General features: G+C 43.7%; 1 protein-coding gene across 2 annotated transcripts; it reads left to right on the top strand.

Annotated features, from left to right (window-relative positions):
• Positions 1 to 57: 57 nt before the first annotated feature.
• WDR4 (WDR4 tRNA N7-guanosine methyltransferase non-catalytic subunit) lies at positions 58 to 22,298 on the top strand. 2 transcript variants are annotated; one of them, XM_075717605.1, is made up of 11 exons: positions 58 to 188; positions 874 to 936; positions 1,653 to 1,799; positions 4,028 to 4,184; positions 4,785 to 4,897; positions 10,075 to 10,135; positions 11,499 to 11,597; positions 15,671 to 15,735; positions 17,270 to 17,453; positions 18,364 to 18,433; positions 21,468 to 22,298. In XM_075717605.1, the coding sequence occupies exons 1-11, from the start codon at positions 58 to 60 to the stop codon at positions 21,644 to 21,646; spliced, it is 1,269 nt and encodes a 422-aa protein (XP_075573720.1). In that variant the 3' UTR covers positions 21,647 to 22,298. The 2 variants fall into 2 exon arrangements, with proteins under 2 accessions (XP_075573720.1, XP_075573725.1); XM_075717610.1 differs by lacking the exons at positions 58 to 188; positions 874 to 936; positions 1,653 to 1,799 and adding an exon at positions 2,524 to 2,550.
• The last annotated feature ends 1,028 nt before the right edge of the window (positions 22,299 to 23,326 follow it).

Raw genomic sequence — 23,326 nt, 5'->3', positions numbered from 1 at the left:
GTGCGGTGACGCCCGTAGCCTGCGCCCGCCCTGGCGCGCACGTGGCGGTGTTGACGCATGGAGGGCGGCGGCGGCGGCGGCGGCGGGGGGCGCAGCCCCGGTCCCAGGCCGGCGCTGGCGCTCCGCGGGGCGCTGATGGCCGCCGGCGGCGGCAGCCGGTTCCTGGCGGCGCGGTACAGGGAGCCCGGGTCAGTGCCGCGGAGGGGGGGGAGCCGGGCCTGCCCCGCCGGCGGGCCGGGACTGGCGGGGCCGCGCATCCGAGGGGCAGAGGCCGCCCCGCTGCTCGCCGCCGGGGCTGGCTGGGCCCGGGGCGCGTCCCCCGCGGCTTCCCCAGCGAGTGGCGGGGCCTCCCCGCCGGGGCTGCGGGGCCGGCAGCCGGGGGGAGGCGGTGGGAGCCACCTGCCTGCTCCTGCCGCCGGGGGAGCCCTGCGTGGGCCAGCGCAGGCCCTTAGGCCTTCCTTGGGCGCCTTTTCTGTTACCCAACGTAACGCTTTTTTGTCTCAAGGGTTTGCTGACGCGATTATGCCCCACGAGGCGCACGTCACCGGTGTGTGAACAAGAGGGTAGGCGCTAGCGACAAATACGTTAAGCCCGACAGAAGTAAAATATCACGGTTACTTTGCCGACAGTCGACAATTTCGTCGTTGTTGTTGCTGTTTTTTGGCCCGTGCGTACAGTCCAAGGTTTTAAACTTTTACCGCGCCTGTAGCACTTTGGGAGCCGATTTCACAGGGGTGGTTCCTCGGGATAGGCGTCAGTTGCGCAAAATAACCGTGAAATAATAGCCTGTTACAAAAGAGTTGATGCTCTTCATAGTTAAGCTCACGGTTCTTCTAGTTCCAGCGGTTTTAGTCTGTTGTTTTTTGTTTGCAGTGATGATAGCCTCTTCGTGTACGACTGCATCAATACGGAGAAGACGACCTTAGGAAATAAAGGGTGAGAAAATCTGCTTAGGCAGTCTGCTGTTTTCCTAGAGGGTGCGTCTCCTCCTGAGGTTATGTGGCAGTGAAGATAATAAAAGAAAGTCACGGCTTGACTCCTTGATCAGGTGATGGCCAGGTTGTTTTTGCTAACCCTGATGGATATTGTTTCTGTTTCATCCCAGAGGGGAGACTTTTTCTTTTTTAGAGAAACACCAGTAGTGTAATCAATGATTCTGTATGACTCTTCTCGGTCAAGATGTTTACGGAAAAATGCCACATTTTTTTATTAGACCATCTAAGATGGAAGAAAAAAAAAAAACCCACAAACAGTTATATAACTCCTCCTTCAGGTCTATTCTCTAAGTCATTAGATTTCAAAACCTGAAAAAGTATTTTTCTTAGTTTAAATTCAACCACTAGGCATTGTTTTGTCTGTTGCCAGTTTTGGTTTTCCCCTAAATTTGTATCAAGATCTGCTAGCACAAACCCTAGCATTTTTTTTTTTAAAGCAAGTAATGATACAGTTTTAGACCTTACACCAGTTTCCTTATCTTGGCTTTTTTCCTGTGTGTTAATTTTCAAGTTGGCTCAACATTTTAAGCACAAATGGAACTTTTGGTGTTGTACTTTGTTCTTCGTGGTCCTCCTTCTTGGTGGTGAGAACAGCCTTCTCTTAAGGATTTCAGTAACTCTCAGGTTGTGAACTGTTGTCCCCCTTCTCTCTATTAGGCAGGGTGGAAAACCAACCGATAAAGGAAGTGATGACATCCTAGCTTTTGCCTTCTCTCCATCAGGAGATTATTTTGCCTTGACAGATGACAGCAAACGTCTGATTCTGTTCCGTACAAAGCCTTCCTGGGAACGTGTTAGCGTCAGGTAAGGAAGCAGGATGTTGCGTGTCACTTTGTTATGGCGTTGTGGCTGATTAATTTAGAGTTATAAAATAGTAGTACTTGGGATGTTGCCATTTGTTATTGCTAAGCTTCCTTTTTTTTTTTTTTCTTGCTTGTACTTGCTCAAACAAATTTAATGTTCTTGGGAATTCAAAGATATTTGTCAAGAAGTGATGCCTGGTATGCCCCACACTAGGAATGGGAGTGCAGATGTTTATGTCATTGGCCAAGGAAAGGATAATCTCTTTTCTTATTCCAAAAGACAGTATCTGCATTTTTCAGAACTGAAACTTTACCTACTCCTAGTGAATGCTAGGGTTGGGCCTGTAAGAGCAATGCTGAGCAGTTTAGTGAGTGCACTGTCCGTTTCTGTCCATTTGGAGGAGAAGATGTTTTGGGGAGTTTGTGAACTCTCTGAAAAGCGTATCTTTAGAGATGCTGCCAACTGTTTCCCTTCTGTAGTATGGTCCACTTGAGAAAACAGTCTGTAGCTGTCCACCAGAGGTCCTCCAGTTACAAGTTTTCTGCTGCTGCTTGTGACAATTGTCTGTGAAAAAGATGACCATGAAGGACTTCCTGAGAATGTACCTCAGCATGTGACATCTCTGCTCCTGGTGGTCTCTGACAAATGTGAGGCCCTGGTTGCAAAAAAAAAAATGGAGTCTGTCAGCTTGGCTGTGTGTGTAGGGTACATGATGGACCTTTGGTGGGTTAACCAATGTTGTAATGAGTAGGTAATCACCAACAAAACCAGATATTCTGTTCATTCTGTGTTCTGTCTTCCCTGCTGCTCTGCCCTGTATGTCTTGCCCAAAATATGCCATTAGATAACTGTTCAATGTTTCAGTTTTCTGCTAAAAGATCAGCTAGGACCACAGATGGATTTTCTGGGAACATCACTACCTCCTATTTGGAAACTGGAAATACAGGCAAAAGGGTCTCTGCATGAAAAAAAGAACACCTAAGTTGAGCTGTGTGACTTGCGTCGGTGTTTTGTGGCAAGCTGTATAAAAGGTTTCACGCAGTGCTAGCTTTTGTAGTCAGCTCATTTCAGACAAGGACGACTTTTGAATCTTCATGTTTAAGATCAAAGGCAGTAAAATGAACTTGGAGCAAGAATTTTTCTTGTTGGCAAGGTAACCTATTTTGCAACTGTGCTGCCTGAGCCTGCAATGTGTTAGTAGGCATTCTTGCCCTATATGTTTTCCCATTGTTACGGTGTTCCTTTAAACAGTCACTAAAAAGTATTAGAATTTCTGGCTTTCTACCTGAAGTACAGTATACTGTTCTTTTGCCTCCTGACAGTCGCTGAATTTCAGAATAGGTGAACAGAAACGTCCATTCCCTATGAGCCCCGGTGTCCACATCCTATGTGTACACACAGGACTTAGAGGGGTTTGGAAAAGAGGTGTTACAAAAAGAAAAGAATAACAGTGATAACAATAGCTGTTAAGTTGCAGAAGCACTCTCCAGACTAAGTGATTAAGCCTTTTTTAAAACTTGTTTTCTGACATATATGGTCCTTACATTCATCCTAAAAGTTGTGAGAAAACCATTACTTGCTACAACGGCAGCTGGAACTATAACATACTGGCAGATGATGAGGGAAAGTCAGAGTTCAAGTTCAGGGCTTTGCCTGGACAAGGTACCCTGAGACTGTGGCTCTCTGACTCTGGATGTGAGGAGGAAGAGTCCTTGAGGCTCACAAGGAAGGGCTTCCTTTTACAGTACGAAGTGGCAACTGGAGAATTAGTTTCAACACAGTTTTTAGATGTGGTGCTGCAAAAGACTTTTACTAGGAGAACTCCTAGCTTGTCTTCTCTTTTCTACGTGTTTAACTTGCAATTTTATTATGAAGAGCGCAAGAAAGTCTACCAGCTTTCTTTAGAGTACTGGCAGGCTGCCTAGGCAAAATGCTCGGTTGAGAAAGTACCTAAGCAAAGTGCAAGCATGCAGCTTTAATGGTCTCTCCTTTTTTTTTCTCCTACCCCCTCAGGTGTTTGCTATTACATAGTTTAGTCACTTAATAGGTCTCAAAAGTGCTATTTTGGCCCCATACCCTCCCTTAACATTATTCTCATTGCTGCCATTTCAAGAATATTGCATGTGAGAGCTTTTTGTCCAGTCTCTTGGTCTGTTTAACTGGGTCTGAATCCAGACTTGCTGAAGCTGCTGTCCAGAGCTGTTCAAACTGTGCAATTTTTCTTTCAGGTCCGTGAACAGGAGATGCACTTCCCTGATTATTACAGCTGCAGAGGATAAGATTCTGGTTGCAGACAAGTCTGGTGACGTCTATTCTTACTCAATAACAGACCCCCAAGCAGATGGAAAGCTTGAGCTGGGTCACTTGTCTCTGCTATTGGATGTGGTAAGTATGTGCCTCCGTGTAGTTAGTGTACAAACCTGCATTCCTGCTTGTGTTTGCGTCCTTCATTGTTGCTCTTGTCCCAACTTTGGGAGGGTTTTTTATCTAAATGGAGTATATGGTCTGGGTTTCTTCTTACTGAGTTTGTGTCTGCAGAGTTTGGCAAGGAAACAAGCTTACCAAAGGGTTATGTATTCTGGGAGTGTGAGTGTTCAAAAAGTCTTCATGTCACAGTCACAGAAGACTTGATGATGGAATGTATATGGGAATTCCCCCAGTCTGTCATGTCAGTTGAGCTCTTCAATGGGATAAGTTTCTTTCTTTTTAAGACGTAGTGGGACTTCCACCTGTACCGTTGGAGCTCGGTGGCTTTCACTGTGCCTGGTAGTCAGTGTCGCTTGTCTCAGTGAGTGAGAAAGTTCCTGTCATAAAGATTTATGCTTCCATTGTTGGTGGAGAAGCAGGGCTTAATATTTGCACCTGCCATTCAGAGTCAGGAGAAACAGATAGTTTACTGCTTATCTTTTTTTCTTCTGGTTAGGAAGAATTATATTAAAACAAGTGTTGAACTGTTGGGCACTAAAACTCTCCCTTTACCAACAGGTGCTGAGTCCTGATGACCGGTATATCCTAACTGCAGACAGAGATGAGAAGATCAGAGTCAGCTTGGCAAAGGCTCCTCATAATATTGTATCCTACTGTCTGGGACACAGAGAGTAAGTTTGTTGTGTGCAAAAGTTATTGTGTGCAGCAGTTATTGTGTGCAGCTCTTCACTGTGCCTCAGTGGATGAAATGGTTATTTCCTCCAATCATATTAAACAGCTAGGTCTATGTTAGAATCATAGAATCATAGACTAGTTTGGGTTGGAAGGGACCTTTAAAGGTCATGTAGTCCAATCCCCCTGCAATGAGCAGGGACATCTTCAACTAGATCAGGTTGCTCAGAGCCCCGTCCAACCTGACCGTGAATGTTTCCAGGGATGGGGCATCTACCACCTCTCTGGGCAACCTGTTCCAGTGTTTCACCACCCTCATCATAAAAAATTTCTTCCTTATATCCAGTCTGAATTTACCCTCTCTTAGCTTAAAACCATTACACCTTGTCCTATTGTGACAGGCCCTAAGTCTGTCCCCATCTTTCCTATAAGCCCCCTTTAAGTATTGAAGGGCTGCAGTAAGGTCTCACTGGAGCCTTCTCTTCTCCAGGCTGAATAACCCCAGCTCTGTCAGCTCATCCTCATAGGAGAGGTGCTCCAGCCCTCGGATCATTTTTGTGGCCCTCCTCTGGACCCACTCCAACAGGTCCGTGTCTTTCCTGTGCTGAGGGTTCCAGAGCTGGATGCAGTGCTCCAGGTGGGGTCTCACCAGAGCGGAGTAGAGAGGCAGAATCACCTCCCTCGACCTGCTGGCCACAAGAGACTCCAGAGCCTGGAGACTGCTAGTTCAGGATGGAGCCTACCTTAGTCTTAGGAAGGGAAGTCTTGGGAAGTCGTTGTGGTCTGAACAGATGCTAATCTAATGGCATCTCAATGCAGAGCTCAGACTCATAGGTTCTGTGGTAATACAAAAAAATCTGGCTGTATCTATAGGAAGGATAGAGTACTTTTTCTGCCTGGACATTAGACTGCAGTGAGGAGAGGCTGCAAAATGGTCCCATAAAATAGATTCAAGGAATTGTGCTTCTTAATGTAGTTACCTGGCCTTTCTAGTAGCTGAGAAAAGGGACTTGGTGTTTTTCTTGAGATTGGTTCTATTGCTATGGGCAAGAACACTTAGGCAAGTAGAAGGATCCGTGGAAGGTGGATCACAGGGGGATATCCCTGTAGAAAGATGATGTGCTGCTGTGTTACTAAGTCTAGTAAAATTCAGGCTTCGCTCTGCATAAAAACAGGAAGGATGATCTGGAGATTATGGAGCCGTTCATATTGAGTGTGCTCAACAGGCATGTGCAGGTCAACCAGGGGATCAGGCCCAGCCAGCATGGGTTCATGAAAGGCAGGTCCTGCTTGACCAACCTGATCTCCTTCTATGACCTGGTGACCCGCCTAGTGGATGAGGGAAAGGCTGTGGATGTCATCTACCTGGACTTCAGTAAAGCCTTTGACACTGTCTCCCATAGCATTCTCCTAAGGAAGCTGGTGGCTCATGGCTTGGATGGGCGTACTCTTTGCTGGGTAAAAAACTGGTTGGATGGCCGAGCCCAGAGAGTTGTGGTGAATGGAGTTAAGTCCAGTTGGCAACCGGTCATGAGCGGTGTTCCCCAGGGCTCTGTTTTGGGGCCAGTCTTGTTTAACATCTTCATCAACGATCTGGATGAGGGGATTGAGTGTGCCCTCAGTCAGTTTGCAGATGACACCAAACTGGGTGGGAGTGTCGATCTGCTGGAGGGTAGGATGGCCCTGCAGAGGGACCTGGACAGGCTGGACCGATGGGCCAAGGTGAACCGTATGAGGTTTAACAAGGCCAAGTGCCGGGTCCTGCACTTGGGTCACAAGAACCCCATGCAATGCTACAGGCTTGGGGAAGAGTGGCTGGAAAGCTGCCTGGTGGAAAAGGGCCTGGGGGTGTTGGTCAACAGCCGGCTGAACATGAGCCAGCAGTGTGCCCAGGTGGCCAAGAAGGCCAACAGCATCCTGGCTTGTATCAGGAATAGTGTGGCCAGCAGGAGCAGGGAAGTGATTGTGCCCCTGTACTCGGCACTGGTGAGGCCGCACCTCAAATACTGTGTCCAGTTTTGGGCCCCTCACTACAAAAGGACATTGAGGTGCCGGAGCAAGTCCAGAGAAGGGCAACAAAGCTGGTGAAGGGTGTGGAGCACAGGCCTTATGAGGAGCGACTGAGGGAACTGGGGTTGTTTAGCCTGGAGAAGAGGAGGCTGAGGGGAGACCTTCTCGCTCTCTATGACTACCTGAAAGGAGGTTGTAGTGAGGTGGGGGATGGTCTCTTCTCCCAAGTAGTTAGTGATAGGATGAGAGGAAATGGCCTCAAGCTGTGCCAGGGGAGGTTTAGATTGGATATTAGGAAAAATGTCTTCATGGAAAGAGTGGTCAAGCATTGGAACAGGCTGCCCAGAGAGGTGGTGGAGTCAGCATCCCTGGAAGTGTTCAAAAAATGGGTAGATGTGGCACTTTGGGACATGGTTTAGTGGGCATGGTGGTGTTGGGTTGATGGTTGGACTGATGATCTTAGAGGTCCTTTCCAATCTTAATGATTCTAGTTTTTACTTTCATTAAAAAATAATCCAGCCACCAAGCCAGGAAACATGAAATTGCTACTCTACCCATAATTGGTTTAGTGGTGGACTTGGTAGCATTAGGTTAATGGTTGGACTGGATGATCTTAAAGGTCTTTTCCAACCGAAATGATTGTATGATTCTATGATCTTTCCCTTCCTTTCCTTTCTCCTCCACCCTGAAGTGAAGGTCCTTCTAATTATTATCGTCATCTGAAGAGTGGAAGGCAGCAAAGCAACCTGCTAGCTGTACTGATGCGATTCAGACGTGCTCTTACTTGCTAGGAGACTGGGTTGTCTTCCAGCCAGTTTATCAGGACTTCCTTTTCAACCTACAGGAGGCTCTGTGCTTTCCCTTTTCTTAGTAGTCCTTTTCCCATGAAGGAGACTCAAATGGCAAATAGACTTTTAAAAGACTTTTCCCTCCACATTTTGCTGCTTCAGATGCCTATCAGTTGTATTTTCAAAGTCTCTTGACTTTGCCTTACACCTCTATGTGTTTTTTGTGGCCTTTTGGAGGTTTTTGTTGTTGGCGGTTGTTGGGGGTTTTGAGTAAGGGTAGGAGGGTTGTGCAAGTTTTTTTTGTGTGGCCACTGCTACATTTTGAAGTCCACAGTGACAAGGTAGCGGAGAAGACATGACCTTGCACAGGGCAGAGAACAAATGTAATTCTGCTTGTCTGGCCGCTGAGTTACTTGGGGATAACACCACCCTTCCAGGCACATTCTGCCATAAGATGATGCAACATGGTGCAGTCAACTCACTGTATCAGAAACAAGAGTTAAAGAAAGACAGTGTGACTGGGGAACCTGAGATATGTGTAGCAACCTATCTAAACTTGCACACCAAGGTGTTTTAACAGGGCATTTAGCACACAGATTAATTTGGAACGTCAGTCTAATTTTAATAATGCCATTTGGTAGTCTAACCTGTGTAGAATTGGCATAGTATAAAAGCAAGAGACTACTCATGTTAAAAATCTAAGTAGTCTTTGATCAGGTCAGTTTCTGTAGCATATTTACAGAGCCCAGTCTGATGTTTCCACCTACTGTGTACGCAGTTGTACTTTCTAATGAATACAAGAATGAATACAAGAAGGACATGGACCTGTTGGAGCAGGTCCAGAGGAGGGCCACCAAAATGATCCAAGGGCTGGAGCACCTCTCCTACGAGGCCAGGCTGAGAGAGTTGGGATTATTCAGCCTGGAGAAGAGAAGGCTGCAGGGGGACCTTATTGCAACCTTCCAGTACTTAAAGGGGGCCTACAGGAAGGATGGGGAGAATCTTTTTAGCAAGGGCTGTTTTGACAGAACAAGGAATAATGGATTTAAACTAAAGAAGAATAGATTTAGACTAGACATAAGAAAGAATTTTTTTACAGTGAGGGTGGTCAAGCATTGGAAGGGGTTGCCCAGAGAGATAGTGGAGGCCCCATCCCTCGAAAGATTCAAGGTCAGGTTGGATGGAGCTCTGAGCAACCTGATGTAGTTAAAGCTGTCCCTGCTCACTGCAGGGGGGTTGGGCTAGATGACCTCTAAAGGTTCCTTCCAACCCAAAGCTTTCGATGATTCTATGAATAGAACTTGATGGTCAGAAAGACACATTTAGACTGGGGCTGTTGTGTCTGCATAAAGAATTCATTAGTGGCTGCAGAGTGGAAAGGCACTTCATGTAAATTGATTGAAATATATTTAAAAATTCAAAATTTAAATTGGGAATGAATAAGCAACGGATTACATAGAGCAGCTGTAATTGTTGTCTTGCTTCACGCTCCTGGATTTTCCTCTTTCAATGGGGTGCATGGTGATTCTCGCTGGATCTGTTATGCCTGCATGCACCTGCCATTACTGCTTTGCCATGAAAGTTTGTATTACAGTGACCGAATCTCTTCCTTCTATTTTTTTTCTTTCTTTTTTTAATGGCCTTAAAATTGTGCCCATTTTCAAAAATCTCAATTCAATTCAATTTCAGTTCATCCTGTCCCACTCAGGTAATGTTCAGCTCAGGTCACTGTGTTTTAAATTGCTGAGCTCAAAGATAATAATGAACTCCAGAAATTCAGGTCCTCATTACTCAGCAAAGACAAGTCATGGTAGACACAGCAGTATTACACACTTCTGAAAAAAAGGTTTCTGGCTGAATGTAGACACTGGTGGTAAATTGCCATGTGCTTGTTTTAAAATTTTTTAAAGATTGCTTTTGAATGATCTCCAGCGGTGATGGGAGAGATGTGGTACTCTGAAAGTTGAGTCATCACTGTTGTTGTGTTTTAAAAGCATCTGTTGATTCATGTTTTTAATGTGCATCATGAATTGAGAAAGGGGAACATGCTACCTGAGTAAATCAGTCTCCACTGGCATTTTTTTGGTCTAAATGGCAATGGTCTCAGTCAGGAGGAAGTCAATAGAATTCCTTGAGTGCAGATGGGGAAATATTTTTTTCCTATTAAGTAGAAAGTCAGTAGTTTGTGTAGTGTATATATACTATGTTAAGTACTGTATACATATTTTTTTTCTTCCTTCTAATTAGCTTGATCTGGAGAATCTGTTTGTCTGTTTATTACAAGGTTCTCTTTAAAATTGCTGTTTTCTCTTACTGTGTGTGTTTAAAGACCTGAGCGTCATGCAAGAGAGTTCAACTTTTGACTACTTTCCCTTTAGGTTTGTAAGCAAAATACTTGTAATACCCAACTATCCTGATCTGCTGTTGTCAGCTTCCGGGGTATGTATCGCAATTTCTTCTTCTTCAAAAAAAGTATTTTTCTTGAAAATTTAAACTTTAAAACCATTGTTTGTTTGTGTTTCCCCCAAGTTCCTTGGGATACTTGGAATAATCTCTTATGGTTTACAGCAGGCCCTCTCTCTCCCTCCTTCCCCTCCTTTCTTAGCTTTCTGTTCAGTGTTCAGCCATTCTATTGCTAGATCATATATGAGCTGTTTACTGTGTTTATAGCAAGGCTAGCTTCTTACTGAGGTCTTTGGGATGGAGAAATCACAAAGTCCTCAGTATACTTTAATCATTAACTCTTGCTTTGGACCACAGACAAACTTTAATCATTGGACTATTAAACAACTTGGAAGTGAATGGGTGTTATGCCAGTTTGCTATGATAAATGAATGTCTTGAGAATGAATGGCCTTAGAATCACCGATTTTTTTTTTTTTTTTAGAGCTTTTAAGATGAGAAAATTGTTCCCTCTACACCCTCCCACTTGCTTGCCCCTGTGAGACTTGTTCTGAATTATGTCTTTGTCTGTATGTCCTGGTAGTAAGTCCAGTGCATGTTGTGTAGACATTGCAGTGCAGTGCTACACAACACTTGGATGAGGACTGAAGAAGTGAGTGTTCCCTCCTTTCCCTCCCCCCAGCCCTTTTCTTAAATTGATGGCATCGTGCTGTCATGCCAGACCTGTACAGGATGAGTAGATGGAGTTGGTCTAAAAGAAGGGAAACAATATTCTTTGTTTCCCAGACTACCAAAACTGCATAGAAAACAAATAATGTTTTCTGTGAAGATGTGAAGATCGTACTAATTCTTAGCATTTGGTTTCAGCTGCTGCTCTTGCTTCCCTAAGGCTCTTGTCTCTTGTTCCTCTAATTCTTTAAGCAACTCTAGCATTAGTGGTGTGTGAGGCTGTATTTCATTCTTTGCAAATGCTCTTTGATGACTCTGTTTTTCAAGAGAGGTGTTTAGCTTCTCTCCAGGAGGTGACTGAATCAAATGGGAATTTGGGTGATAACAAGACTAGGGGCAGAGAAGGGCAACCTGAAAGAATTACCATTAAAACGCTGAGCACATGTATTACTGTGCTATTTGAGACAGAGTTGAAATGCACTCCTCCAGCTACCCATTTCCACTTCAAAAGGAGAATTAAAGTTAGCATGATTGAATAATTTAGAATGGAGGGGAAAGATTATGTTAATTAAAATGCTTTATCTGCAATTTGAGGTCTTAACTAAGTGACTATTTAGCAGCTTCTGTGGGAAGCTCTTCAGGGAAATAGGATTTAGCTGAAGGCCACGAGTGACCTCTCTTTGCCTGAGGTTCTGTTAGTAATAGACTTGTGTCTGCTTCCATCTATCCAGGACTCGACTCTGAGACTTTGGGAGTACAAAAGCGGGGAAGAAGTGTACTGCTGTCATCTAAGTAGCATCTGTGGGCCTGAGACAACGAAAACCGACCAGGTACGCCCATGTGTGTTAGTGCTTTTGTTATCCCCCTGATCCTTGTAACTCCCAAACATGTTTGTTGCATTTTGATAGGAGTGCCTCCCTTCTGTCAGTGGGTTTGGAAGTTATGTGAGACCTAGGAACTTTTACAGTAGCCTGGGATTTCAGGAAAGGAAGAAGGTCCCTGAAATCCACTCCTGTGTCTTGTGTGCATTTCTAAAAAGTGCCAAGCAGTGACCAAAAGAAGCTGCTTGTAATTCTTCCCAAACACAAGTTCTGCACACTGGACAAAGCCTCCACTTGAAAATTTTTCCAAAAACACAGGTGCCTTAGTCTTTTAGCCAGAAAATACCTTGTAGCACTGGAAAGACCTAAATATTCACCCATTTTTTAAAATACTTAGGATTTCAAGTGTTAAAGTTGCAATTTATCTGAGCAAAAAGTAGCTTTGTAACATTTGTAACCAGTCACCTGCAATAGCACTGCCCTGTGGAGTCAAAACACTGGGCTTGTTCCTTTGGGTTGTTCTGAAGCTGGGCAGCATTCAAAATGAAAATGTATGAGTCCTACATGAAAACCGAATACCCCAGGAGCTCTCATTAGCTTGCAGCCTGTACATGAGTGGTGTCATATGTATGCATTCGGGATGGTAATCTGATGTAAGCAGTGGTTCTGGTAGTACTTGATCTCTGGTTCTGTTCTTTCTTGTCATGTGAATTGGCATACGACCTATTAGCAGTGAAACAGCGCTTGTTCTTGTCCCTGCTGTGTACATCATATCAAGCCAGCTGCTAATCTCTTGGGTCATTTAAGAGTAGTTCATCTTGCCATCCATCCTGCTGGGTGTGTTTTTCATGTGAATCTCTAAAAACACTTTCTTCTCTGAAGACCACAGCTGTCTCCCGGTTGTTAGGTGAGTGGGAAGCCTGTAGCCATGCATGGCTCTTGAGGCAAGTCCACTGTGGAATTCGTATCCAGGCTGAAATTAATGCGGTCCATTGCCACCTTTGTGCTGTATTGCTACACAGCTGTCAATATGTACTTCTTTCAGAACAATTACTGTCTTGATGGCCAGTAGGACCAAAGGGGAAAGGAGACTTGTGTTTTGCTGGCATCATAATGCTAGAAATGCCAGAGATGACGTCTGGTGGTAGTATTTAGTCATGCTGTGCATCCAGAAGTATCAAAGATCATCTTCACAACCTAGTGTGACATTTATAGTCTGAATTTAAGGGAGCAGTCTCTTGAGTCAGCACTTTGTAGGTTGTAACTAGCATGCTGTCTGCAATTGACTCTGGCAACCAAAGATCAGATGGGGATATAAGTATGTTTTCTTTTGCATTGCATTTCATTTTTACCGTTGATAACCACTGTGAATGCACTGAAGCCTGAAACACAACTTGAAGCGCAATGGTAATGGAATCCTCAGTGATGGTGGGCCACGGAGCACGTAAACGTGGGCTTATTTTGCTTGGCAGATGATGAATGTGTGTCTGTTTTGGGAATGTAGGAGTGTTTTTGAGCCGCGTAGCATTGGTTTCAGCTGATGGGTTGCAGATCCTGAGTTCATTTTCCCACTAGAATGGGAGTAATTCTCTAATTTCGTAGTGCTATGTACATATTTTTCCTGCTTCAGAGCTTTCACCTCATCTGATCCTCTTGACAGCAGAAGCTTGTTTAAAGTCCAGAACATGAATTGCACAACTCTACCCCAGTGCTCCAGTATATTAATTTTTCATAGGGTCACCTCTTCTCACAGATGACATCAAAAGTTAATTTTAAGGTGTTGGCAGGCAGATAACAGTGTCATATAAATGCTGAATGAGTTCAGAGAGTACCAAGAGAACATCTGTTTATCACAGACTGCTCTTGTAGCTCTTCTTTAAGTTAACTGATTTCATAGGCTTGTCCTTGAACAAGATACTACTCTGGGGCTTGCATTCACTTTGCTGATTGTTAACTTACCCGCACATGGAAAGGAAAGAGCTTGCAAAGAAGATGCATTTTCTTGACTCTGTCCAGCTGTTAATAACACTTGGTTCAAATCAAAAAAGCCTCCCCCTCCCTCCCCCAGTGAGGGTGGGGGAGAGCCGCTGCATACTTGAAGTTCACAGAACCCGTTGTAGCTCTGACAAAGCACTCAGCTGTGTAGGTGGGCACTTCCCATCACTGCACTTGCCCCGCATGTTTGTCATGAGATAGGCAGAGATGCAGAGCTTTGTTATTAGAAATAAATATCACAGGTTTGGGTTTTTTAATACACATATATATCTCTTTAAACATCTAAAGAACCCATTGGTGGTTTACAGTAGGAGCTGTCAGTTCTACTCTAAAGCTGTGGTGTAAATGGCTCCGTACTGCGATAACTACATTTAGACATATTAGCTAGAGAGAACCTTTCTGATTCAGCCCACTCATCCTACACAGTTTTTGGAACTGTAAGCATTTTTTATGTCCGTGTTAAACAGGGGTCCTGGGTCCCAATGCTAAATATGGACTAACAGCTTAGTATTTCTCGGAGTAGCAAGAGATTAGTCCTATCTGTTCCCAAGAGCTCTGAAACATATCATACTTTTGATAATGTTTTTATAAAGTGCTCCTCTTCTGTCCAAACAGGCAATTGAGTATGTGAGTGAAAAATGTGTGCGTGCTGTTGTCCTTGCTTCCCCCCATGAGACTGTATCACACAATGGATTTTCCCCTCCCCGTCCCCGGCATGTGCTGGAGATGCACCGTGTAACCCTGTTTTTCAGTTATATTTATACTGTTAATTAACTTTCTTTCCTGCAGTTAGTTTATCTTTTAGTAGTTGCATCATGCACTGTTGACAAACTTGTTAGCTTCTGGTATTAAACTCACTGACTTGAATGTTTGGAAGCTATACAGCTTGTTTTGCTTTCCTACATTGATTGCAAAATTCCAAAATGAGCACCCTGACAATGCCTATACATCAGCTGGTAGCTCAAAGAGTAAATCCTGTGGCTACTCCCAAATTCAGCTTAACCTGGTGAAACAGAGGTTCTGTCTTAGTGACCAGTGTCATGTTAGGGAAAGAGGTGAAGGCTGGAAAGGGCGTAAAAGGAGAAAGGACTTGAGGATGCATATGAATTCTGCCAGCAGAGTGTCAAGAAGATGTATTTTCCCTGCCCTAAAGGGAATGACTCGCTACTTCTCTAGTAGGAAGGTCTTATTAATCAGAAGTGCTGGTGTCATTGCTACTTATAAAATATATTTGAGAACCAGCCTTTTGCCTTTGCAGTTTCGTCTTTCATGTTATATAACAGATAATTTTGAAAAAAGCACCCTAGGGCGTCTTCTTGCAGTTTTTCTGCTCCTCCCAAGTTCTTACTTCCCACTCAAGGAGTCTCAAATCAGTTGTTATATCCTTTAAGGAGTATGGTTTGTGCAGCAAGGGTATTTCTCTGATTCTCTCTCAGATAAAACTATGTATCTTCTAAATTAGGAGTGTGATGTGGGGTTTTTTGCTGGTTTTGGGTGTGAGATATTTTTTGCTTGCTTGTTTGTTTTTTAATGAGTAAAACGGCCTCAGGCAGACTTGCCTTGTTCTTTAGAACACATTTTCTGTTAAGTGGTATGGCTTCACCCAGACACATGTTGAAAACAGAGGCAATGCAGCAAGGATATTAGCTATACATCGCTGTCTTCTTTTTTTAACAAACATAACAGCAGCTAATGGCTTGTGTTTATAATCTCTAAGCTGCTAGTGTGATATCCTGGCTGAGTAGGCTTAATGTTGATGTTTTTGCCATTAGCATTACAGGAGAGAATGTTTGCAGGTGGTGTACTTTTCCTTCATCTGTTAGTTTGTCTATTAAAAGTTGTTCACTAACATCTTTAAATTTGCTCTCTGTTTGGATGGCTGTGAAGGCAGAAATATGGAAAACTTTGTAAACAGCAAACACTGGTACAAAAATGTACTTGACTGCAGTCTAAAGGTAATTATGTTGCTTAACTTGCTGTAAATTAAGACATCTGCTAAATTTTAAAGGCTAAGACATGAAATGGAATGTGAATTTTCTGCCCATAGTCTTAACTTACAAGGATGTTTCTTTTTCTTTTCCTGATAGAAATACCCTGTGTCAAGAATAACCTACTGCTGTCAAGGTGGTTATGTTGCCATTCTGTGTGACTGGTAAGAATAAATGGAACAATGGCTAAAATCGTCACAGCTCCTGCAAAGGCAAGAGCAGCTTCCCCTGTTGGCTGTCCTAACTTTTCCCTAGCCTGCAATACTTGGTATCGTGGATCTCCGAGCGTCCCAGGCATGCCTGGGGCCTCACAGGGAGCCTCTGAGTCCTGATTGTGCTTGGTCTGAGTGCAGAGACGAGTGCGAGGGTTGCCTGACTTAGTTGAATTTTGCAGGCTTTGTGATGTCTTTTCCTCATGGGAGGAAACGCAAGGCTAGGATGCACGAGAGCCCTGCTCGGTGCTCAGGATGTCTCCCTAAGTCACTGTGCCTGACCCATGTGTTTTGGATCCCATTTTGTTCAGGGTGCTGTGGTGATGGAGCGGCCAAAATTCTGTTACCGTATTCTGCTCCTGTACATGGGTTTGGCCATTCTGTTTAAAACCACAGTGTTGCTTCAGTTTAAAACCACAGAGAGGTTCAAATGTACATGTTTGCATAAGGAGAGGGTGCTTGGGAGCTGAAGGACCTAAGCACTGAGGAGCCTTACAAACCCAGCTGGTGGGGAAATGTCTTGCAGGGATGGACAAGCTCTCTTCCCCTCTATTTCCAGAGTGCCTTAAGCCTGCCCAGGAAGCTGTTCTTTCTGACAAAAGCTTGCCAACAGGAAGGGGAGAGATTGCCAGAGCTGCCTGTACAGTGAAATTGGCAATCTGTCCCCTCAGTGGACTTGCTCTTCACCAGAGTGAGGAGCCTTAGCTGCTTTCCATCACGCCTTCTGTATGGGCATCCAAACTGGCCCTGGAAGGGGAAGCCATGTCAGCTGAGGGCTGTGCCCAGGGTGCTTAGCCCAGGGGCTGCGCCGTGCTCTGTGTCAGGCTTTTATTTCCAGTTCCACAGCCCAGCGTTTCTAAACAGTGCTGTCACCTGGAGCTGGTAGGCCACTCGGGAGGGAGCTGAGGTGTCCTGCCTGGCACACTGGGGACCTGTCCAAGGCAGGTTAGGAAGCTCTGCACGTAGAGGCTGTGGCTGCTAGAGGAGTGAGTACTGATGGGAGAGGTGGAGATGAGTGCAGTGCCAGAGTCCTGTTCTTCAGCCATGTCAAGGTTTCCTGTGCCTCTCATTCCCTCCTCCCCTCCCCAGCATGTAATTCCTTTCCTGTTTTATTTTGACTGGTGCTTGCTTACATATTCCTTCAGGTCAAGCCCTGTAGGCCAATGTGCTATATGATGCAACACTCCTTATATAATCCTTATGAAATTCCCTTTACTACCTTTTCCTTTAAAGAAAAGGCAGCATCGACTACTTTTTCCTTCATACAACACTTGAAAAGCCACATTGATGTGTTAGGTATTTACAGCTTCTGCTTCACATCATGTAAGCAAACTGCACTTGAAGTGCTCGAGCATTTTTTTGCAATTTCTAATGACTTTGCCTTGGCTCTGTTTGGAATTAAGAGTGGGTGTTTGTAGTTTGCTGTACAAGTGATGGCTGTAGGTGGATTTGGTAATAATGGTAATTAAGTTTTTCCTCTCAAAAGTATTCCTGCAGTCTACGTCTTTCAGCTTGATGCCATTGCCCAGCAGCTAGTTTACAGAGAGCAAATCTCTTTGAAACATAAAGGTTGGGACATTGCATTTGAGGACACAGGAGATCTATGGATTTTGCAGGAAGACAATGAAGCTCCTCTTCAATTGTACAGACCATGTGATGGACAGTGGAAGGTAGATACTTTTGTTATGCTAACATCCTGAATGTTTCGTGTTGTCTTGAGGCCATAACAAAAATGGAGTGAACTATATTCAATGAAAGCTAAATGGCACACTTCTCTATTTATGTCTTGGGACAGAGTAAAAGTTATAGATACACATCTCATTCTACTTCTCGCCTATGTATAACGCAAAGCTGCTGAGAGCTTGTTATGAACACCAGTCTCTTCTCCGGCAAAGCTAACATCTGGCACAGCAGGATCAAGTGGAGTGGTTGTCAGCTGTTGCACTCAGTACTTTAAACCATTGCCTGTGCCTTCTGTGTGCCACACTTGATTATTGGAAAAAAAAAAAAAGCCCAGAACAATAAAATCCCTTTGTGGTTTGCTCAGGAGTACTTTCCACACAGCCTTCCCTGTGCCTGCCTCTGAGGGATACTTTGGGGGACAAGGCATTCTGGGAGTATTAAGGGGATTTTTTTCACTGAGAACAGGGAGTCAAATTTGAGGGATGCGCTATCATGTTCTCTGTAATAGTCTTTTAAACAACTGGAAACTCACTGGTTATCCTTGTGAGTCCCCAGCTAATTATGGTATAGTTGTGAAGTGGTTTTAAATGAAACTTCTAAGTATGTTCTTTGATCCTTATGTGCTCCTTGTGATACTCCTTTTCCTCACAGATTAGTAAGTGGGAATCCATTTTCTTTTCCTTCAAGTTGCAAAGCTTCCCCAGCACAACACGTCATTTCAGGCCAGGTTTCTATAGCTGTCCTGGAAAAAAGCAGCCTGGGAGAGATTATGGAGGGCTTACACTTGCTCTCCTTTCACTGTACTCATCTGAGAGCTCTTGTGTTTTTCAGTGTGCTCTGAAACATGAGATTGTTTATTATTCCCAAAATATCATGCAGTGTTCCTTCTTTTCCCAGGCTGTAACTGATGACAAAGGATTACAGAAGATGTCAAAATATCTTCAAGACAACTGGACAGTGTTTGAAGGTGAGAAATTTGGCCTAAAGGCCCAGGACACGCAATTCTTACAGCTAAAGCATAGGATTTAGGAGCAAGTTTAGAGTTCAGGTCAGTTCAGCTGGCTGTTGAAGCTGCTTAATCTTTCAGTTTTCTCAGTTTCATCACTCCATCTGGTATGGAAGTTAGTGTAGACCATGAAGTGTGTTCAGGTTCCTGTTACCACAAAATGACATAGGTATTTAGATCAGAATTGTAGCATTTTAACTGTTTTACACCGATGCCTTATGACAGGGATGTATCTAAACACCCTACGGCAGAGCGGCTGGAGTCTGTCTTACCTCTGCGGTACTGAATACTGTTGTTTGTCATCTTGTCTCTTACCTGGGCATGACACTGTCAGAAGTACAGTGGAGATAGTAAGAATGGAATAGCCATGGGAGGATCAGCTTTGCTGTAAAGGTGGGCCATTCGGGTCCACCTTTGCAAGGCAGATTATGTGGAGCTTGCTGTGGCTGGAGGATGTGACCCTGGGTGGTATCACAGATGAAATTGATTGGTATCAGGGCTGTTCATTTTGTTCTTGACTTCTGCCCCACCCCCAGTCTCTGGCAGAAAAATAATACATGGTGTACTAGTTCAGAAGCACCCTATGTTTCCAGGGGTTTTTGTATTTAAAAACCACCCAACTTTATTCAGAAGCTGAAATTATGGCAGTGGTGGCTGCAGGGTAGAGAAGGGTTGCAGCATGTGCTAGTGGATGTCTCATTATGTACTGAGAGTTGACTAATTGAAATTCTTTCCTGTACTTTGCTGGGAGACTGGGAACTCTCCTTAAAAAAGGTGTTACAGTCCCCACTGGTCTTTTGGTCTGTTCTTGGTAGCCATACATAAAGACGGAAGTCTTGCAGGAATGTGCAGCCTAATGTAAAGTCTGCTTAATATCTATTGGATGGTTTAGGGTGTAGCTGTGTTGTGGTTTAACCGGGCAGGCAGCTAAACACCACACAGCTGTTTGCTCACTCTCCCCCTCCCCAGTGGGATGGGGAAGAGAATCGGAAAAAAAAAATCATGGGTTGAGATGAAGACAGTTTAATAGGACAGAAAAGGAAGGGAAAATAATAATAATATACAGAGTAAGTGATGCACAGTGTAATTGCTTACCACCCGCCGACCGATACCCATCGCAGCCTCCTGGCCAACTCCCCCCAGTTTCTATACTGACCATGACATCACATGGTATGGAATAGCCCTTTGGGCAGTTTGGATCAACTATTCTGGCTGTGCCCCCTCCCAGCTTCTTGTGCACCTGGCAGAGCATGGGAAGCTGAAAAAGTCTTTGACTAGTCTAAGCGCTACTTAGCAACAACTAAACCATCAGTGTGTTATCAACATTATTCTCAAACTAAATCCAAAACACAGCACTATGCCAGCTACTAGGAAGAAAATTAACTCTGTCCCAGCTGAAACCAGGTCAAGCAGTCATTAAGTTGGTACAGTCTTTGAAGTCTAAGAGGAAGTCGGGTACTCCTTTGGAAGGGAGAGTGTTTGCATGTAGGTGTTGCAGACTTGATAGTTACAGCCAGGCAGATGATTAGAAGTATGAGGTCTGAGTGAAAATGAGTAACAGAGAAGTAAAAAGATCAGGCAGGGGAAGAGGTTCTGAGCATAATTAGCCAGTGTAGCAAATTACTGTGATACACAGTAGCTGGCTGCATCTGCAGCTGGGAAAGGAGGACTGCTCAGATGACAGGGTCTATTATTGTTAATTAGTAAGGGGAGGCTCACTTGATGAGCACTTATTCCAGTGCATAATTAGTACTTGAAAGGGTAGTTACTCCTTTTAAAAAAGGTGATCATTATATTGTTTAAACCCAGTCTTAATACTGCATAGTGTCCTTTTATAAATTTGTTTCACCTGATTGCTGATTCTGTAGGATTTAAGACGTGTAGGTCCATCTTGAAGTACACGTTGAACAGTTTGCCATTGTTATAAGTGATCCCAGAAAAAGATAGAGCAAGATTTAGTGCAGACTGATCAAGTAGAGAGTAGCATAGATATTCAAAATGACAGCAAGCAATTTCTTCCAGGGCCAGAGGCCAAGAAGTTGGTTACTATGTGAATGTGTAGTAGTTGAAAGTAAAAGCATGAGCTTTGCTGAGTACCAGCAAGGGAAAGTTGCTTTGTCTACCAAGAAACAAGGGGATGCTGTATGTACATTACTGTGGAGTAGCACACTAGCTTCAGGACCAAACCCTAGCAAATACTGGATTTCCTTGCATTTGCCTTTTTAAGATCAAGAATTTTTGGGAGTGGGAAAAGGTAGGAATGCAGAGAACTAGAGGTGACTGGCTTTGTCAGGTACCACTCTAACAAGTTTTAGAAACATGGACCTAGCCAGTTAGTCTCATTCTGTATTCTCTACAGAAACAATCTGATTGGGGTTTTTTGCATAGCAGTTAGTTCCCCGTTAAACTTGTCTAAACTTACGGTCTTGGAGATGATGTGATGAATATTATGCTGAATTCACAGAAGGTGTAACAACTATCGGGGTGAATATTTAGAAATGTGTATGCGCTGGAGGACATCACTGAAGTCTACTTCTTTGGGCTTCTCTTAAGTTCATACTCTAGGACACAAGTCAGCTAAGCACAGTTAGGTAGCATCCACCCTTTGTAGTGATCAGGTCTTAGGGAACAGCTCCAGTGGGATATCTAACAATAAGTTGCAACAGCAGTCATTTTAAAAACAGAAGCCTTGAAGTCTGCAAGTGTCCAATGTGTAAAGAGAGCTGTGTGCCCTCTTTGCTTCAACGTCAGGTGCTTGTCTCTGTGTGAATTTTGTAGCCTAAAAATGGAGACTATGCTTGGCTGTGTGAATGCAGGACAGATGCTTACTCCAACACAAATCAGGCTTACACAGTGTAAATGCTGATATTTAATGAAGTGGATAGGACCACAGTAAAAGAGTTGAAATGCCACTATCTAGAATTACAGTACAGGAAGTAATTGGTGAGACCGCTAAGAGAATTAACACTTGTGTTCTTGCTTTGCCCAATTGCAGGTTTTGTTGGCGCAGACAGCCACTACAGCAGTCTTTACAAGGCTTCATTTGATCATGTGGACACCTACCTACCATGGAAAGAGGAAAGGTTACAGAAGCAGAAAAAAAAAAAGCAGGATCTGCAACGTGGTTCAAATGGACAAGCAAAAAAGATGAAGACTGAAGAATCATCGCTATGACCCTGTTGTTAGCTTGTAACTTTTGCCTTGCTGAAAGGAACTGATCCGACTGCGGACTGTTTTTAAATGTAAAATGAGTTATGGAAGAAGATTGGTTTAAACTTTTATTCAGATTCAGGTTTTCAGGTAGCCTGATATGACAATATCCTGCTTGCAGCAGATAATGCATTTACAATATGCCTAAGCTTCTAGCAGCACACAGGTGTTAGCAGTTCAGTCCTAGTAATCTCTAATGCATGATATATGAATACCGGAGATAGTATTTTCCTTGAAACAGGATTTTCTTTTTGCCTACTGTGTTCAGGCTTTCTTCTTCAGGTGGAAGTCCACTCATTTAAAGTCGTCATGATTTTTCTTGTTTGTTTGCTTCTTTTGGTTTGCTTTTAACTTTTTAAAAGGTCTGTTAGTTAATGTAACTAACTTAGTGTACCTGGCTATGGGAAAGGGAATGTAGCAAAATTCTTGCTGTATATGAAAGGTTTTAGCTGAGACTTCACCATCTCTTGTTTTTACCCTTTACCTTCAGTTTGTACGGGAAGAATTCTGCCTAGCTTCCAATCCATTGCTTCTTACTTGTGGCATATTTCTATAGGAAGAAGTGCAAAAATAGATTTTTATACACTGGAAAGTAAAAGTAAAATGTGTCAGTCAACTTTGTGTTATTGGAAGATCCTTCTATTGCAATACGATCCCAGTGTGTCTGTGAGAATGATTTGAGAGGCCTATGAGCAAAACTTGGGAGTGCATTCTGCTTGTTCCAACAAGAACTCTTTCATGTTGCAATTAGCCAAGAAATACATCTTTTTGAAAATTTATCAGTAAGAGCCTTATGGGTTCACTTGTTGCTTCATCACAGGGCAGAAGATATGCATTCATCTACCAGATGGCATCGTGTCTATATGGAATATAATGTATTTCATAAAACCAGGTGTAGAAATCTGTACAATCCATTAAAAGTATTCAGAATTAGCCTATGAATTATGAATAGTTCTCTAGGTCTCTCTGTAGAGCTGTCCTCTTTGGAATATCGGACACTTAAAAGTTTTGCACTCAAATTTTACACTAAGGTGTAAGACGTTGCTGAGATGTAGCTTGTTTTGAGAATATCAGGTATTCAGCAGTGAAGCAGAACTTGCTGCTTATGTCTGCTCAAAATTGCAGTCTTGCCCTTGTTGTGTGTCCCAGAGGCCATGAGTCTTTCTCCTGCTGTAGGGTGTCACATGGATTTTCATATTCCTTCTGTCTGGAAGTGCCTTCTTAAGGATAGAGCATTGCATGCATTAGTACAGAGCCAGTCCTTCATCTCCAGGGTCTGATTTCTTTCAGTGATTCCTTTTAAGTAAAGAACCTTCTGCCTTGGCAAAGGTCTCTTTGGACAAAAATTGTGAAGTGTCAAGAGTGGTATTGTCTGTTCTGGTTAAAAGCCTTAATTCTGGCAGGAGCTGTCTTGGTGTGAATAAAATGTGAAGTAGTTTCTACTACGTGTACAGTTACATGACATAAGAATGTAGCGTCACGTCACAAAGATTACGGTCTCCTGTAGCAGTTCAGTCCCCTCTGTCCAATATCCACATACCAGGGATCTGAAGCATCTTGTTTGGGTATCGCCAAATCAGTCGCGTGCTCCTGGATTACACTGCGTCTTGGACAAAGGAGAAAGTGGTATGTTTGGGTTTAATG

This window comes from Pelecanus crispus, chromosome 1, assembly GCF_030463565.1.
Source record: "Pelecanus crispus isolate bPelCri1 chromosome 1, bPelCri1.pri, whole genome shotgun sequence".
Lineage (NCBI taxonomy): Eukaryota > Metazoa > Chordata > Aves > Pelecaniformes > Pelecanidae > Pelecanus > Pelecanus crispus.
The sequence above is the reverse complement of the archived record's forward strand: the minus strand, read 5'-3'. Positions and strand labels throughout refer to the sequence as shown.